We start from the raw sequence: 17,345 nt of genomic DNA on the forward strand, positions 1-17,345 counted from the left end.
TCCAGGAAAGATGACCATCCTACCCTAATTACTCAGTACCTTTTTTGTTTTGGATACTAAGACAACAGGTGTTAGAGGTGGTAGGCACTAAGGTTCCACAGATCTAGTCTACAGATTTAGTGGTGCCATTGAGACTATCTATCTTAGTGAATGATGCTGGGGAACCTCAGAAAGTCTTCAAGATTTAGTTCCTTAGGAGGTTGTCTAGGATAAGTCAGGAAGCTGAAACAGCCTTCTAGGCACAGAAATAGGTGACCCATGCCTTGACTCATCCTTGGAGAGATTCTTTCTACCCCTGTTCAAGAATTTCATTGCTGAAATGGTGTAGAAGTGGAGACACTCAATAAGTACTAAGCAAAGGAATGCAGGGTGAAATCTCAGTTCATAGGACACTAGAAGAGAGTGACTAGCTATAGCTTTAGCTCCACCCTTCATCTCTGTGTCAAGAGACTTGCTTTGAACTTTTAAAAATGAAACAGCTTTGGGTGGGAAGTTTTTTGGGTTTGTTTTTGTTTGTTTGTTTGTTTTTAGTTTTCCAAGTTCACTCTGGAGGAGTGACATGGGGAACACTTCATGGATACAATTCCATGCACTGTCGTCAATTGTCATGGAGAATCTGAAACCGAGGTATTTAAGCTTTTACTGTACTGTTATTACCCCAATACTGGGGGGCAGAGGAAGTGTGTGCGCGTGTGCAGATCTAAAGGGTCTCTAGCAAAAACTGAAACAATTAATACCCACCAACTAAGCAGCAAGACTATTAACTTCTCTATCACAAGTCTATGGAAGGGGTGGGGGGGAAGGCATAGGGGATATCAGGGGAACATGGGAGGGCACGTGCCCCCCCCACAGATTTCTGTGTTCACTGTGGGCACAGGGCTGCAGCCTGGCTGGACTAGCACAGGCAGGAGCTGCCTCCGTGGCCCAGTTGGTGGGACCCAAAATAGGAAGGTAGAGCAGGGCCGCTGGGACCCCTGTGCCAGATGCACAACCAGCAGGGCAAGGAATAATGGGCCAGGGAGTGGGGGGCCATGCTGCCCTCACCTCCACCCAGTGCCAGTCACTTGTGGGCCAGACCACAGCTCTACCCCACCACCGTGGCCTGGCTGCCACCACCACCACTACCATTCCCCTCAGGCCACCTGCACTGCCCCTGCCACCCTACCTTTCATCTGGGTTAGAGCCGCAGCCTGAGGGGAGCAGTAGAAGCGGCCAGGTCATGGCAGAAAAGTACAGCCATGACCCAGTGTGCAAGTGATTGGCAGCAGGAGCAGGTGAGGGCAGCGTGGCCCCACCCCAGTCCGTTACTCCTCGCACTGCTTGTGGCACATCTGGTGTGGGGGTCCTGGCAATGGTGGCAATGAGTCTCACTGCCCTGCTCCACCCTCCCACACTGGGTCCTGCCCACTGGGCCATAGAGGCAGCTTCTGCCCATGCTGGTCTGGCCAGATTGCAACCATGTGCCCACTGTGGGTGCAGAAATCTGGGGGAGCACGTGCCCTCCTCATGTCCCCCTGACGCATTGCTTATGCCCCCCTCCACCCCCCAACACGTCACCTATGCCCCACCATAGACTTACTTGTGGGGAACTGTGGGAGCTGCTCTCTACCACACTGCCTGGCTGCCAAGTGCATGTGTACACACATATGCATGTGGCACCTTCTGCCTGTGATCACCCTCCTTCCGCTCCCCACTAGCCCCAAACAGCCCCCTGCAGGCTGGAACTGTGGTTTCAGGCGTTTTTCTCCTCCGAGAGATAAAAGACACATTTTTCTTCTTTACAGGAAAAATCCGTGCTTGTCTGCAGCAAACTGAAAACCTGAATCCCTGCTCATAATTCACCTCTTTAAGCTACTTCACAGTTGCTGAGTGCCTATAACTACAAAGAACTTCAATGCTTCTTCTAGAATTAATTCCTAAACTAGTATTTCAAACCACAGAGCAATGAGTAGCATAACTAAGGAAGAGTGACCCACAAGCCCAGGGCGCTGACTAATGGGGAGGCACTGGAATGAAGGCAGGGGGACTCTGGAATGGTGGCAGGGGCTGGCTCCAGCTACAAGGTGTGCTGATACGAATCCCCTTGTCAACCTCACTCCCTTCTTCTCTCCCGGGAAACACTGTTGCTGTGGGGAAAGCATCCTCACAGCCAACAGCCAGGGTGTCAACCCTCTTACATCTACTTTTTCACTGCCAAATTAAGGACCTTATAGTCTTATTCGACATAAGATCTGGTGGCAGCTGCTGCATTAACCCCATAGATGTTGATTATACAAACATCTCTTCCTGCAGCACTGGCTAGACCCTCCTGTCCCAGGGCACAAAACTTACTAGATACACCTCTGGGTGAGCCCCTGACATGTCAGATAAGACTCTGCCCTCCCCATCACCTCCTGCTCTCCTGTGCTAAGAACAATCCCTTCTTTAATTTCCTGGCTCTGCCTAGTTTGTCAAAATTGCTAGTTATGCCTCCTAGAGCAATACTTGGCTTTTCCCTCCTACGCCTTCTCAACAGTACCATACATACTTCATAGATTAACATTTTAAGATGACAGCTGAAATTTTATACTTCAGTATAAATTTCATAGCATGACAAAGTTCTACTGTATGCAGTTAACAAAATAATTACTCAACCAGGAAAATAGGACATTTTATCTTCCCTACCATTTTACCACATAGATTATCTGCCTGCCTAAAAAAGGAACATTAACAATACAGAATAAAAGACTGGGTCTCAAACACAACACAAATTAAATAATGTATGTGTAAACTGTAAAGCTGAAATAACTCTGAGTTATGCCAAACTTTGCCACTAGCTAACTTATCTTAGTCAAACCTCATTACATCTCAGGTCCCTGACCTGTAAATTGAGGGAAATAATATTTATCTTTCACAAATGTGTTGAGGAAATTAATGGCAATGTGAAAAGACATGGGTAAGAGAAGCTATACAAGCCTTACTTAGTGTTTCTGTAACACATGACACAAACTCATTGGGGTTACAGCATTAAAACCAAATTACAATATTTTCAGGCTATAAACATTACATATATTTAAAGAAAAAAATTGTGTAATTTTATTGAATGTACTTAAGAGTGTACATTTTCTTGGCAAAGTTCTCAAAATTAAAAAAACAACCTATGGTTCAAATGGAGAGGCCCCCTCAATTGCTAACAAGCCACTAATTATGACATCAATGCGTCTGTTCCTAGGAAATGCCACTCCACACTTAAATGACTATAATGGGAACTTGATATGTTTTGAAATAAACTTTGAGAAAACTGCAAGATAATTATGCTTTCAATTTATTCAGAGAGGGAGCAACCATACTGGGGCATTAGTTTTTTTCTCTAACTAGGCAAAAAACAAAACTCTCGAAAATATAGGCATGCCCTGTGTCTATATGGTCAAACCATATCCATTAGTATGAATATCTACTATTAAAAACAGACAAAACCTATCCAACATTGTCAGACAGTAAGAAAATCCATTTCTCAAAAATTTATTTTTCTCCTTTAACAAAAATAAAAGGATAATGCTTCCTTAATCTCGTTTTTCACCCCCTGTCAAACTTCTTTACTTCACAAGTTTGGTGGAAGTCGCAACTCCTGTTTGTTAGATTCATGTAGAAAGAACTCATTTACCACGGGTTTATCATGATCACACAAATGGAAGTAAATATTATTTTATTTGGCATCTTTCAATAAGCAAGATCTTGTAGGCCTCTCCTAAACTGAATTTCTGAGGGATTGTATAATAAGAAGGGGGAAGTGGCCAGCAGTCAATATTAGCAGACTATGACAGGACACACCCCAAAACTTCTGGTCTTTCACTACTACAATTATGACTCCAGTGAGAAGCACAACTCACAAGCTACTCACATGTTTAACTGCTGTCGAATCAGATGTTACAATCTGACAATTTTAGTGCTTAGACTTATGAATTAGCTTCATTTTCTACTTTAAAATTTACCTTTAAATACTCTACTTTCTTTTAAGTACTTCTATAACAAAAAGTTACAAGTTACAATGAAGTATGACAAGAGAAATGTTCAATAGTTCCTTCAATAAAGTAGAGAGACTGCAGGTCAGACTTACCAGATATATTTAGCACACAGTATAAAAACAAAGATCAGATATTTAGCCTGTTACAGAATGTGGCCAAAGATACACACAACATATTTTGTGCTACTCTGACCATGATATATAAAAATAGACCTGGTATTTGATTAATTCGGTAATGAGTCCATGATCTAGTCACTGTCTATTGACAAAGGAATCCAAGAATTGGCAGTTTGATCAATGATAAGAGCCACCCTAAGAGAATAATTCTCAGATTACAAAATACTCCAGATGAGAACTATAATCCATCGCTTAAACTATTGTTAAAGATGCCTTAAATTCTTAAGATGAAGCTTTTACCTTTCTTTAATGAATGTAATGCTGATGTGAAGAATGTCAAATAACCAGGAGGCTGAGGTGAAGCATTGAACTCAAAATATCCTAGAACTCCAGGCTGCAAGAATAAGAATTAGAGTTAGCTAAGCTATTACAGAGTAATGTATTTATGGGGAACTGCAGTTATTTGCCTATGGTAAGAAGTAAGATTAAACCAGTGGTTCTCAACCTTTTCAGACTCAAAACACCTCTGGGAAAAAAAAGCCAACCCTTAGTTTTCACTTTTTTTTGGACAACAGAAAAATAATAGAGCAGGTTTTTTTTTTGTTGTGAAGAACTCAAAGAGACCACAACTATGGATTCTTATTTGAAACTGCTGGGTTTACCTTGTACGCAAACCCAACAATGCTAAGATTGGTATGACACACTGGTTGAAAATCACTGGATTAAAACTGAGTTTACTTACTGTTTTAATAAAATAACATTAACCATTTAATGCTGCAAGAACAAGCAGATTTTAGGATAGGGAGGAAATGCACTCTGTTATCATCCGGAAAATGTACACAATAAGACCAAGTTATATGGATACAAAAATTAAGCCTCACAGTCACACATATCCTCCGTTAGTGTGCTAGTTGTTACATTGTCAGAGCAAATGTTATTGATTTAAAATTATTGTGTGCATCAAAGTCAACAACACCATTTGGAGGAATACCGTGAAACTGAAGTTTAGGATTTGAACTGTCACCATCCAACAGATAAGTGCAATTCTTTTCCAATGCAATATATTCTCTTTCTCTGATGTTTTACTATACTGTGTATAATTTATATCTGTACTTGAAATTGTATATTGTTTTTGATCATTAAAACTTCTAAGTTATATCACACTGACAGGCTATCAGTCATATAAGATTCTTTCAAGAACTGTTACAGAAGTCAGTAGGAGTCTGCACACAAACAAACAAACAAAGAAACCCCAAGTCCTATCCCGAGGATGGGCATAATATAGCCCACAGGCCAAATCCAACCGGCCAGGCAAATTAATCCAGCTCACAGGCAGGCACCCAATTAATTGCATCTGGCCCAGCCTGCAGCTGCCCTGCTTCGTTCCACATGGGGCCAAGCTCAGCCCATTTCCCCCCAGGACAGTGTGCTACACTGCCACATTTGCCAGCGGGAGGGCCCTGGCCCCAGCCAGCGTGCACAGCTTCCAGGCAGAGCTGCTGCTGCTGCCACTGCTGCAGCTGCCTGGGGAACGGCTCAGCTCTACCCACCTCCAGTGACTCCTCCTCCTGTCCTTGCTGCAGTGCCCTGGGCCGCAGATAGGGAAGTGGCAGCAGGCAGGGGGGAAGCTGCAGCTAAGTGGGAGCACAGAGCCCAGAGCGCAGGGACAGGGCCAGTGGGAGCATAGGGCTGGGGCAAGTATGGTGCCAAGGCCAGTGGGAGTGTGGGGCCAGCCTGGCTCCATCACGTAGGGCTCCTCACAGCTCATGTGCAGCTCCCAGAACTTGGCCAAAGCTACGTGCCACCACAGGAAGTGCTGTGCGATGGAGCCAGAGACCTGACACCAATCCCTGCCGCCACATGCAGATCCCAGGACTCAGCGGGGAGCCAGCTGCACATGGTGGGAGGGACAAGGGCCAGGCTGCTGGCTCCATCATGCAGGGCTCACTCCATGGGCACACAGGTCCAGCTGAGTCCTAGGTGCTGTACATGAGCCGTAGGGAGCCCCGCATAATGGAGCCAGATGGCCAGCCTGGCCCTGCTCTCTGTCACTCTCTGATCTCTGTAGCTCCTCAAACTTGGCCAAAGCAACACTGGGAGGCTCCGCCTGCCACGAGTGGCTGCTGCTGCTGCTACTAGCGGCAATGTCCCATTGGGGGATGCACGTGGGAGGAGGGGCAGACGTATGGAGAAAGGTGTGGGTATGAGGGGAGGCCCCACCCCACCCTCACAAACCCAAAGCACAACCCCCACACCGCCCCTTACAAACCCAGTGTGCACACAACATGCGCCCCCTTACAAGCCCAACACACCCCCCCTTATAAACCCAACTTACAGTTCCCCAAACCCAACATGCCCCCAACATGCTTCTCACAACCCAAACACCCCACCACTAAAACAACACACATTTATTGATTTGTATGCCAATTACAGATGGCACTAGGAAGTACAGATGCTGTGACAGACTGGATTTTACTGTAATATTACTAATTTCAATAAGTTTATACTATAATAAACTTGCATGCCTCTGTTTCCCTGACTAGTTTGTATATATAGCAAGCAGCGTTAATAGATTGCTTGTTAGGAGTTGTGGGGACCGAGGGTCAGTCTAAGGCTATGGCCAGTAGCCCGGACCATCAGGCAGGGTTTTTCCACGACGGAGTAGAGTTAGGCACGGAAGCGTATTGGTTTTATAAAGAAAGCTTTACTTACACTGCCGATGGTCACAGTGCAGGGAGGAAACTTGCTTGAGTTGCAGTTGCAGACAAACAAACACAAGTGAGATCTCTTCCGAACCGAACCGAGATAAGTCGTCAATATACGACTCCACGAGCGCTTTTCACACGGGGGATACATCAAATTACACTATGACAAGGAGTGGCTAAGAGCTGATCAGGCCTCTCTGTCCTCCTCCAAGACACACGCGGAGTTTGCTAGGCTCCACAGTGCGCTTAGAGTTCTCCACGAGATGGTTGCACAGTCCTCCAACTTGGGCGGAAACTGCTCTAACCTTTTATACGGCTAGCGAGCCAATTGCTAGCCTCCACGTAGGAATAATTTAGAATCAGCCAATAATGGGGTACGAATTTGCACGTGTGTGGCGGGAACTCTTTGCACCGGGGATTTCTCTCTGCAGCTGAGAAATCCACCGTGCAAAGAAAGCTCCATGTGGCGGGAAAATTCCAATGTGCCGAGGCACTAAAAATCATTGGGTTATGACAGGAGTCACAGCTGCTTAAGTGGGGGACAAGACAAGATGTACCTTCAGCAAAAACAGAACTGAACAGCCACACTGATGTGTCAGGGGGACTGGTACCCATCCCTTGGAGGAGATGCCCTAGAGGCAACAAGAGATGGAAAAGGAAATAAGCAGCACAATGGATGGAGCAACTTAAAAAATAGTGTTGGCCTGGGAACTGGAGAGCATCTGAAAAGATTGAACAGCCAAGCAACTTCAGGACTTGGGGCTGTGCTGAATGGAGAGAGAATGGCTAAGCTAATTTAGGGGGTGCTTGGGACTGAACTGGGCAAAAGGATGGCTTAGGCCTTTGGAAGGGACAGGGTGTGGGTGGCCTCTGCCCCAATAACTGTCTTTATTGCAGAGGAACCATCTACTTTGCTACTAGGAATCTGGCGTGTATGTACTCTGTTCCCCCCTGAAAGAGAAAAGTCCCTTTTGCAAGAGCTGAACTAGAAGGCAGCTCCCTGAAGTACAGCCATGAGGCTTTCACCAGCAAACATCAGAGACCAAAAGACAGGGGTCTCAGAATCAGAAGGAGCTCAGAGGAACCAGTTAAGGCCAGGAGACCCAATCAAGCTCTACCATACAGCATCTGTGGCAAATGTCTATAGTCAAGGCTGCCTAACATGTACCACCATAAACCACTACAACACTGCCAAACTTTAGATTGATAATTCCATAAAAGAGTGTGCCATGAGGGTTGCAGAGGTGTGTTGTGAAAAACACTCTTCTTTCTTCTCTTCTGTATGTTAAGCTGGGGGGCACAGGGTGAGTGCAGAACAGGGTGCAGAGTAGGACATACCATGGCTGTGTTCTCAGGGTGCAGGCAGGGGCATTGTGACAGCAGTTTGCAGATGTCGGGTACCAACACAGCTGGAATCTGCATCTGCACTGCAGGCAGGGAGCATGGGGACTCGGAGTAGCAGCAGCATCGCCAGGATCAGATGTCTGCAAACTGCTGCTGCAGTATCCTGCCAAACCCTGGGAACGTGGCTGCACAATGCAGCTGGAAGCTTGGTGATGTGCTCTACTGCCCACTGGGCAGGTACAGATGCGGGACTCCCCTTCTCTTCCCTCCCTTCCCAGATCCAGTCGATCACAGGCAACCAGAAGCCCCCATCCCTGCTCTGATAAACTCTGGGGAGCCCTTGCCAACACATCCCTACAGCCCCCTTCCCAGCCCTGCCACGCTTGCACCCCAGAGCTTCTCAGGGCAGTATGGAGCTTGTTTACAACCCCTTCTCCCCTTCTGCACCAGATCCCAGGGATGCAGAGCACAGCAGCTGTGTGCACCATTGGAGAAGCTCCTGCCCCTGTTTATCCTGACAGTCTCCCCCAAGGAAAGCTTTCCTCACACCCATGCCACTGTTTCTTTGCCACTGGGGAGCTGAGCCAGGACCAGATTTCTGTAAACTATGCACTGCCACCACTGTTTTCCTCCACTCCCCTTTTCAGGTGTAAGAGTGAAGCGTTCTGCCAATTTTAATCCAGGAAAAAAAAGTGTAGCTTAGCTTTCAAAAGTTTAGGAAACACTGCTTCCTACAGCACATTCCCATGCTAGGGTTTTTTGGTTTGGTTTTCTTTGGTTTTTTTTTTTAGTTTAACATTTTTCCTTCCCCATCCCAAGAACAAAGTTACTGGGAAATAGTAGAGTTAAAAATTCTTATAACCCTATGATATTAATATTCATGCTTTGGAGCAGGAATTTGAAATCTGGAAAAAAGTGTCCTGTATCAGGGATTTGCTTTTTGCCATGTCTAGGAATAGCTACTCTACGGTGGCCACATTATAAGCTCTGAAAAATCTCACATAACACATGTTCTGTAAAGGCAGAGCACTTAAAGTCAGAGCACTGAAGTCTCAGATATTTCTGCCTGCACTCCGCATGCTCTTCCCAATTTCTAGAGAAGATGTGTCAACTGCCAAGGGAAGTGAATTCAAGTAGACCTTCTGCCCGTGTTCTCGATGATCCTCTTGCTTAAACAGAATAGAGGAGGAAATAACCTGACAGATGCAGAAGCTTAGAGAGGTATAAGATGTAGCCATCTTGGTCTAAGGACATAGGCAGACAAGGTTCTTTGGGTAAATCTGATATATTTTATTAGACCAACTCAAATAGTGGGAAACTTAGAAAAAAGACAGACAGGAGGAGAAATAAGGCAAAAGCAGGAAACAGGAACTGAGGGTAAAGAACAAGAAAAAACAAAAAACTGAAGCAGAGAGAGAAACGTGAAAGAAACAGATGTCACAGATGTAGGCAAGTAAAAGAAGGACCTATGAAAAGATGCAAAACTATGGGGGAGCCAAAAGGCAGGAGGACACAAGTAGCAGAGGAGGAAATAAACAGAAGCAGAGCCAGTTGACTCTGGAAACATCAGAGGACTTCCCTTGCAGAGCCTGGAATTGTCCTGAACTGATTTCCCAAGTCAACACTCACTTCCTGTCTAGCAACTCTGCTAGCGAAGTGTGCATCTCACCATCCTCTTCTTATAGTAGATCTATGTACAAGAAAACAGCCTACACTGCTAGGAATAGCTTAAATGGTAGATTGTGCTGTGGCACTAAAAAAATAGCCCTCCTGATAACTATTTAAATCAGTTCCACATGAGGAAATGTTTATTTTTCCATTTCCAAGTTTTATAATTTCCTTCATAAATCAACCTCTTAAGATGCATTAAAAGAACCTATGATCAATATTGCAAAGCCACGCACTCAAAATATAAGAACAGCCGAGCCTGTTCAACCTTAATTCAACTACCTTGTGCATATATGCATGGTGCATTTTCATTACATGATCACATGCTAACTTTTCCACAGTAACTCTGGGACTCAGTCACAGATGAAGCACAGACTATGCATACGACATGGTGCTCTGGAAATAAAATGAGCACCTCCACAGCCCCACTCCCTCCCTTACCGTGAGGGCCTTGATCTGCCCCACCATGCCTTCCCTCCCCCACTCCCCTTCTACCACAACAGACTTACCAGCTGCACATAGCTCTCCATGCTGCATCAGAAATCAGATCGGTACTGGCCAACATGCCTCCTTAAAACATATCAGCTATCAGTATTGGCCCCAAAAATCTGTTGGTGCACCCCTACTTGCTAGACCTTTGTACCGCACAAGCCAGTGCTGTGCAAGGATGTGCAAAATTAGCTCTGTATATACTAACTTTGGAACCAGAAGCAAAATTGCCACATGTGAATAAAGCTGAACCCAGGCTAATAGCTGCCTTAGTATGACAAACAGGTTATCATGATTCAAGTTCCAAAGTTAGCACGAGCTAATTCAGGGTCTCTCTCCACAGAGGTGTCTTGTACTATATAAACATTTCTTGGGTATGCCAATTTGGCAGTCCGGAGAAGCAATCTAAGTTTTGAACTACCTGGCATAGGTACTGATAACAGTGTAACTACAGGGTCTGCTGCTGCTCAATGTGTTTGTCAACAATCTGAATGCTGGCATAGAAAGCTTCTTGAGCAAGTTTGCAGAGGACACAAAACTGAGAAGGACTGTGAACTCACTGGAGAATGTGAGAAGGATTTCAATAGATTGAGAAGTTGGGCTAGAGCTAACAGGATGAAGTTCAATGCAGACAAATGCATGGTGCTATACCTCAGGAGGAATGATCAAAAGTGCAAATACAAAATGAGTCATAGTACTCATCTGGAGAAGTGTGTGCAGTTCAAGGCTCCACATTTTAAAAAGGACATGGAGAAGTTAGAGAGGGTCCAGAAGAAGGCAACAAAAATGATCAAGGACTTGGTAGGCAAGTTATATGAGGAGAGGCTGAAGGAGCAAGGAGTGTTCAGCATAAGGAGAAAGCACTTCGGAGGGAACATGATAGCAGTTTTCAAATACCTGGAGGGCTGCCATAAAGAAGAGAAAAGGCACCTTTTCTCTCTTGCTACAGAGAGGAGGTGGACCAATGGCTTGAAGCTGCAGAAAGTAAATTTAGATTGGATATCCAGAAAAACTTCTTCACTATGAGAATAGCGAGGCAATAGAATAGACTGCCTAGGGAAGTTTATCACTGGAAGTGTTTAAGAAGCGGCTGGACAGCCACTGGTTGGGGATGATCTAGGTCAGCAGTTCTCAAACTGACACATTGCACACCACCAATTTAAAATGATACAACCGTAAGTACCACCAGCAAATTTTTGTCATATAAAGTACTTATAATAAATCTGTTAACACATACCACTTACAGGTTGTCTGTGTACAACTGGTGGTACCCATACCACAGATTGGGAACCACTGATCTAGGTGTAGCTATGCATGTTCTACCAGGGGTACTTCTCACACTTCTGGGCTTTTCTGGTTGTTCTTGCTCCACTCCCCGTTTTTTTCTGCTACATGTGTCAGTGTGTTTTCAAGCCTCCCCAGAGGCACTGGGTGTTGGCTACACCCAAGGTTGGGGACTTCACCTATGGTATGCCAATTCTCCCGCTGGAGTTGAGAGTAGTTTTACACAGAGTTTGATTATGGTTGTATGGGATGGTTTGGATAGGAATGATCCTGCCTCAGACTGGGGGTTGGATTAGATGACCTCTGGTCCTTCCAGCCCTATTTCTCTACGACTAGAACCACTGAAATGAGACTGAAAGTTCCTCAGTGCATGGACTGCTTTAAAATGTACAGAAAACACTTAGAATTTGGCTTCTTCAACCATGGGGTGTTCTTCCAAGGATCACTGGGAAGAGCTGGGATCCACCTGATAAAGGAGGAAAAGCATCTTTGCAGACAGGCTTACTAACCTAGTGAGGAGGGCTTTAAACTAAGGTTTGCCAGGGGATGGAGATCAAAGCCCTGAGATAAGTGGGGAAGTGGGAGACCTGGAAGAAGAGCAAGCAGGAGGGGGCAACAAGGGAGGTGCTGTCATACATCCTGAGAAATCAGGGCAATCAACTAGTTATCTCAGGTGCTTGTACACAAATGCACAGAGCCTGAGAAACACGCAGGAAGAACTGAAAGTCCTTGCACGATCACAGAACTATGACATGATTGGAATAATAGACTTGGTGGGATAGCTAGCACGACTGAAGCACTGCCATGGATGGGTACAAACTGTTCAGGAAGGACTGGCAAGGGAGAAGAGGAAGAGGAGTTGTGCTTTATGTACAAGAGTCATATGAATGCTCAAAGTTCCTATATGAAGCTGGAGATAGGCCTGTTGACAGTCTCTGGGTCAGAATCAGAGGGGAGAGCAACAAAGGTGATGTCATGGTGGGGGCCTGAGACAGCCTCATCCACCACTTCCTCCTGGTCTGGTGGTCTTTCTTCAAACAGCTAGCAGAAGTTTCCCAATCACAGGCCTGGGTTCTCATGGGGGACTTCAAATCACCCTGACATTTGCTGGGAGGGCAATTCAGCAGTACACAGGCAATCTAGGAAGTTTTTGGAGAGCGTTGGGCACAACTTCCTGGTGCAAGTACTGGAGAGTTACTAGAGGCCATGCTCTTTTTGACCTGCTGCTCACAAACAGGGAAGAACTGGTGGGGAATGTAGTAATGGGTGGCAACCTGAGCAGCAGTGATCATGAGATAACCGAGTTCAGGATCCTGAGGAAAGGAAGGAGAGCAGCAGAGTAAGGACCTTGGACTTCAGAAAAGCAGACTTTGACTCACTTAGGGAGCTCGTGGGCAGGATCCCCTGGGAAGCCACACTGAGGGGGAGAGGAGTCCAGGAGAGCTGGCTATACTTCAAAGAAGCCTTACTGAGAATACAGGAACAAACCATCCCAAGGCACAATAAGACAAGCAAGCATGGCAGAAGACAAGCCTGGCTCAGCAGAGAACTCTTCAGTAAACTAAATCACAAAAAGGAAGCTTATAAGAAGCGGAAACTTGGACAAATAACTAGGGAAGAGTATAAGAGCATGCTCAGGTATGCAGGGATGAAGTCAGGAAAGCCACAGCACAACTGGAGTTGCAGCTAGCAAGGGATGTGAAGGGCAATAAAAAGGGTTTCTACAAGTATGTCAGTAGCAAGACGAGGATCAAGGAAAGTGCGAGTCTCTTACTGAATGGGGGCATCCTTGTGACAGAGGAGGCAGAAAAGGCTGAAGTACTCAAAACCTTTTTTGCCTCACAGGCAAGGTCAGAGAGAGAGAGATGAAAGAACAGGTTAGGGACTACTTAGAAAAGCTGCACATGTACAAGTCCATGAGGTTGGATGGGATGCACCCAAGGGTGCTCCGGGAGTTGGCCGATGTGACTGCAGAGCCATTGGCCATCATCTTTGAAAACTCATGGTGATCAGGAGAGGTCCTGGATGATTAGAAAAGGGCAAACATAGTGCTTATATTTAAGAAAGGGAAAAAGGAGGATTCAAGGAACTATAGATCAGTCAGCCTCACCTCAGTCCTTAGAAAAATCATGAAGATCCTCAAGGAATCCATTTCTAAATACTTGGAGGAGAAAAAGGTAATCGGGAATACTCAACATGGATTCACCAAGGACAACCTGATTACCTTCTATGACAAGGTGACTGGCTCTGTGGATGTGGGGTGACCAGTGGATGTGGCATACCTTGATTTTAGCAAGGTTTTTGATATGGTCTCCCACAGCTTTCTTGCAGGGAAACTAAGGAAGTATGGGCTAGATGAATGGACTGTAAGGTGGATAGAAAACTGGCTGGAGCGTCAGGCTCAGAGGGTAGCAATTAATGGCTCAATGTCTAGCTGGCAGCTAGTATCAAGTGGAGTGCCCCAAGGGTCAGTGCTGGAGCTGGTTTTGTTCAATGTCTTCATCAACGACCTAGAAGATGGCACAGAGTGCACCTTCAGCAAGTCTGCAAATGACTCCAAGTTGAGGGGAGTAGTAGATACACCGGAGAGTAAGGCTAGGATTCTAGCCTTAGTGACTTAGACAATTTGGAGGATTGCACCAAAAATCTCATAAGGTTCAACAAGGACAAGTGAAAAGTCCTGCACTTAGGACAGAACAATCCCATGCATCAGTACAGGCTGGGGGCTGACTGACTGAGTAGCAGCTCTGCAGAAAAAAGATCTGGAGTTACAGTGGACAATAAACTGAATATGAGCCAGCAGTGTGCCCTTGTTACAAAGAAGGCTAATGGCATTCTGGGCTGCACTGGTAGGAGTGTTGGCAGTAGGTCAAGGAAAGTGATTATTCCCCTCTATTCAGCACTGGTGAGGCCACACCTGGAGTACTGTGTTCTGTTTTGGGCCACCCAATACAGAAAGGATGTGGACAAATTGGAGAGAGTCCAATGGAGGGTAACAAAAATGGTGTGGGGCTGGGGGCTATGACTTATGAGGAAAGGCTGAGGGAACTGGGCTCATTTAGTCTAGAGAAGAATGAAGTGGGATTCATTCAGTAGCAGGATTCATTCAACTACCTGAAGGGGGTGGGGACTGAAAGAGGCTGGAGCTAAACTGCTTTCAGTGATGGCAGATGACAGAACAACGAACAATGGTCTCAAGTTGCAGCAAGGGAGGTTTAGGTTAGGTATTAGGAAGAATTTTTCTCCCTAGGAGGATAGTAAAACACTGGAACAGGTTACCTAGAGAGGTGGTAGAAGCTCCATCCTTGGAGGTTTTCAAGGCCCAGCTAGACAAAGTGTTGGTTGGGATGATCTAGTTGGGGAAGATCCTGCTTTGGGCAGGGGGTTGGACTAAATGACCTCCTGAGGTCCCTTCCAACCCTAACTTTCTATGATTCTATGAATATATCAGGCTGACCTGTTCTGTTTTTCTATGATGTCAAGCACAAAGTGACACAGCTCCTCAGCTATAGCATTTAGATATGAGAACATTCAAAATAAGAAATGGGTTAAGACTAGTTAGTAAAATAATTTAACTAAGAAAATATGGAAGGAAGGAAGGAAGATGAGAAATGAGTCTGAATTTAGACAAAGCATGATGCAATATACAGTAACTAAACTGTTACCTTCTCCTTTCCCGAGCAGCTGAATGATTGGTTAATCTTTGTATTTTTTTTTTCTAGACAGTATTACCTTAGTCTAACAATAAATGAAGAAAGCAATGAAAATGTTTAAGTACGTGATGCGTCTCTTACAGAAACAGGAAGATTAAACCATTACATACGTATCACAGGATAATTATAGTCGTATAGCACACTATTTCCTAAGTTTAGTTTTGAATACCAAAAAACTGAAACATGCTTATGGTTTGAAAACTACTGGATGGAAGAAGAATGAGAATATTCAGGACTCTGTATTTAGTTATCATAATAAAATGTTTCAAGAAGCAAAAGGCTGAGGCTTATAAGGCTTATAGACATTTCTATAAATAGTTTTTAAAATACTGATCCTTTGCTCTTGGCTATCCATCCTATTCAAGCCTCCTTGTTTTCTTATAAACTTGAAGGCCATCTGATTCTGAAGTATTGTCCCTCAATCTATACGTAGGTTTTCAGAGATTTTTAGAAACACAGAAGAACAATTTTGTCAAAACAAAGGAAGACCAATACAAAGAATGACTCAGTGATAAAAGATCTATTCCTACCTAATAACCTGATGAATTCCCTTTAGTTTAGAACCTAGAAATTTCTCTCTCTTTAGGCTAAAATAAAAGTGCTGAAACCCCATCCCATAGGACAGATCCAGCTCATGGCACCACATCATTTGGTCCACATGGCTCCTGCTCCTCCCAGTACCACTGCTCCCCTGCTGCCAAATCTTCAGGTCCATGGAGCCCCAGACTCTGTGTGTTTGATCAAGTGTCTGATTCCCAGCGCACAGAGCCAGGCAGAGGAAGCACTGGGCCGCCAGAGCCCAATTCTGCCACTCAGGGCTTGAGCCCCACCCCATTCATCAGGTCCAAAGGCTGAAAGCTTGAGCACCACTGGACTATATTTATATAATGAGAAAAACAAGTGTTAAAAGCATGTACTTCTTTTTGTGGTACTATGCAAGAAAACTAGGCTAAGGTGCTAGGTCAGCCAACTCATGTCAGAGGTCAAGCACAAAGTGACACAGCTCCTCAGAAGTTTTATTAGTCATATCCCCTAGCTTAAGTCTAACATCTGCTATAGTTAAGGCATCTTATTTAGCACAAGAGATGCAAGTGAGGAAAGAGTTGCCTCAGTACAAAAAAAAAAAAAAAAGAACTCTCTAGCTGTTTAATTATAGCAGGGGTGTCAAACACAGCCCATGAGCCCAATCTGGCCCAAAGCATAGTTTCACCTGGCCCACCGGCAGTTCTGTGGGAGCATCATGGAGGAGGGGTATGGCCTGCCACAGAATTCGGGGTCCCTGATAGTGGGGGCAACCTAGTACCCCAAAAGGATTTCAAGGCATTACAGGGTACTGTTACTCCAGTTGAGAATCACTGATATTGGGTATGTCTATACTGCCCCAGTACAGTGCCAGGCACTGCTGTACCAAGACATGCTTCTGCCTCTCAGATCTACAAGATATTTCAGATAATCTACTTTGTATAAACAAGTAAATATTCACTGGATCGGGGATTTAAACCTAGGTTTTCTACATTCTAGACCAGGGGTTCCCAAAGTTTATGTACCCGAGGGCACATCTGAATTTAAAAGAAAAAGCAGCAGGTGCCAATATGAATATTAAAGTTTAGAATTTAGATCAATCTGATCATCTCATCCGTTACTTAAAGTTGCATTAGATCTGCAACTTCAAAATGCAGCTTCCCTTTACTTTGTACTCTTTTGAAGTTTTACCCACAGCGCCTGCGAGCACCATGTTGCAAACCACTGTTCTACAAGAATACCCTGACTACAGTTATTGGCTATTCTGGAGCAGCAGTTCCTTGCCTAATTTTTGCAGGACAGAAATCAACTTCCTGAGTAGGCCTCCTGAGGACATCCAATCAGAAGAGTGATAGATCACAAGGAGAAAAACATTTAAGCAGAAAAAAAAGAGTCTGTTCCTCTTGGGCCCTTCAGACCCCAGAAGTCTTATTTCAGCTAAGACTCTTAAAGATAAGAAAGGAATTGTGTATACTGGTACTGGGTGAATTGACTTAATAT

At 44.9% G+C, this 17,345-nt stretch overlaps 1 protein-coding gene across 2 annotated transcripts in view; it reads right to left on the reverse strand.

Moving 5' to 3' along the window:
• Positions 1–17,345, reverse strand: part of TXNDC11 (thioredoxin domain containing 11) — a 104,341-nt gene that overhangs the window by 63,339 nt on the left and 23,657 nt on the right. For both annotated transcript variants that reach the window (XM_019494715.2, XM_014610762.3), the window contains one exon: positions 4,421–4,514. In XM_019494715.2, coding sequence (XP_019350260.2) covers positions 4,421–4,514 — 94 coding nt within the window. The remainder of the gene's footprint in view (positions 1–4,420; positions 4,515–17,345) is intronic.

The sequence above is a fragment of the Alligator mississippiensis genome, chromosome 13 (assembly GCF_030867095.1).
Source record: "Alligator mississippiensis isolate rAllMis1 chromosome 13, rAllMis1, whole genome shotgun sequence".
In the NCBI taxonomy this organism is placed as follows: Eukaryota; Metazoa; Chordata; order Crocodylia; family Alligatoridae; genus Alligator; species Alligator mississippiensis.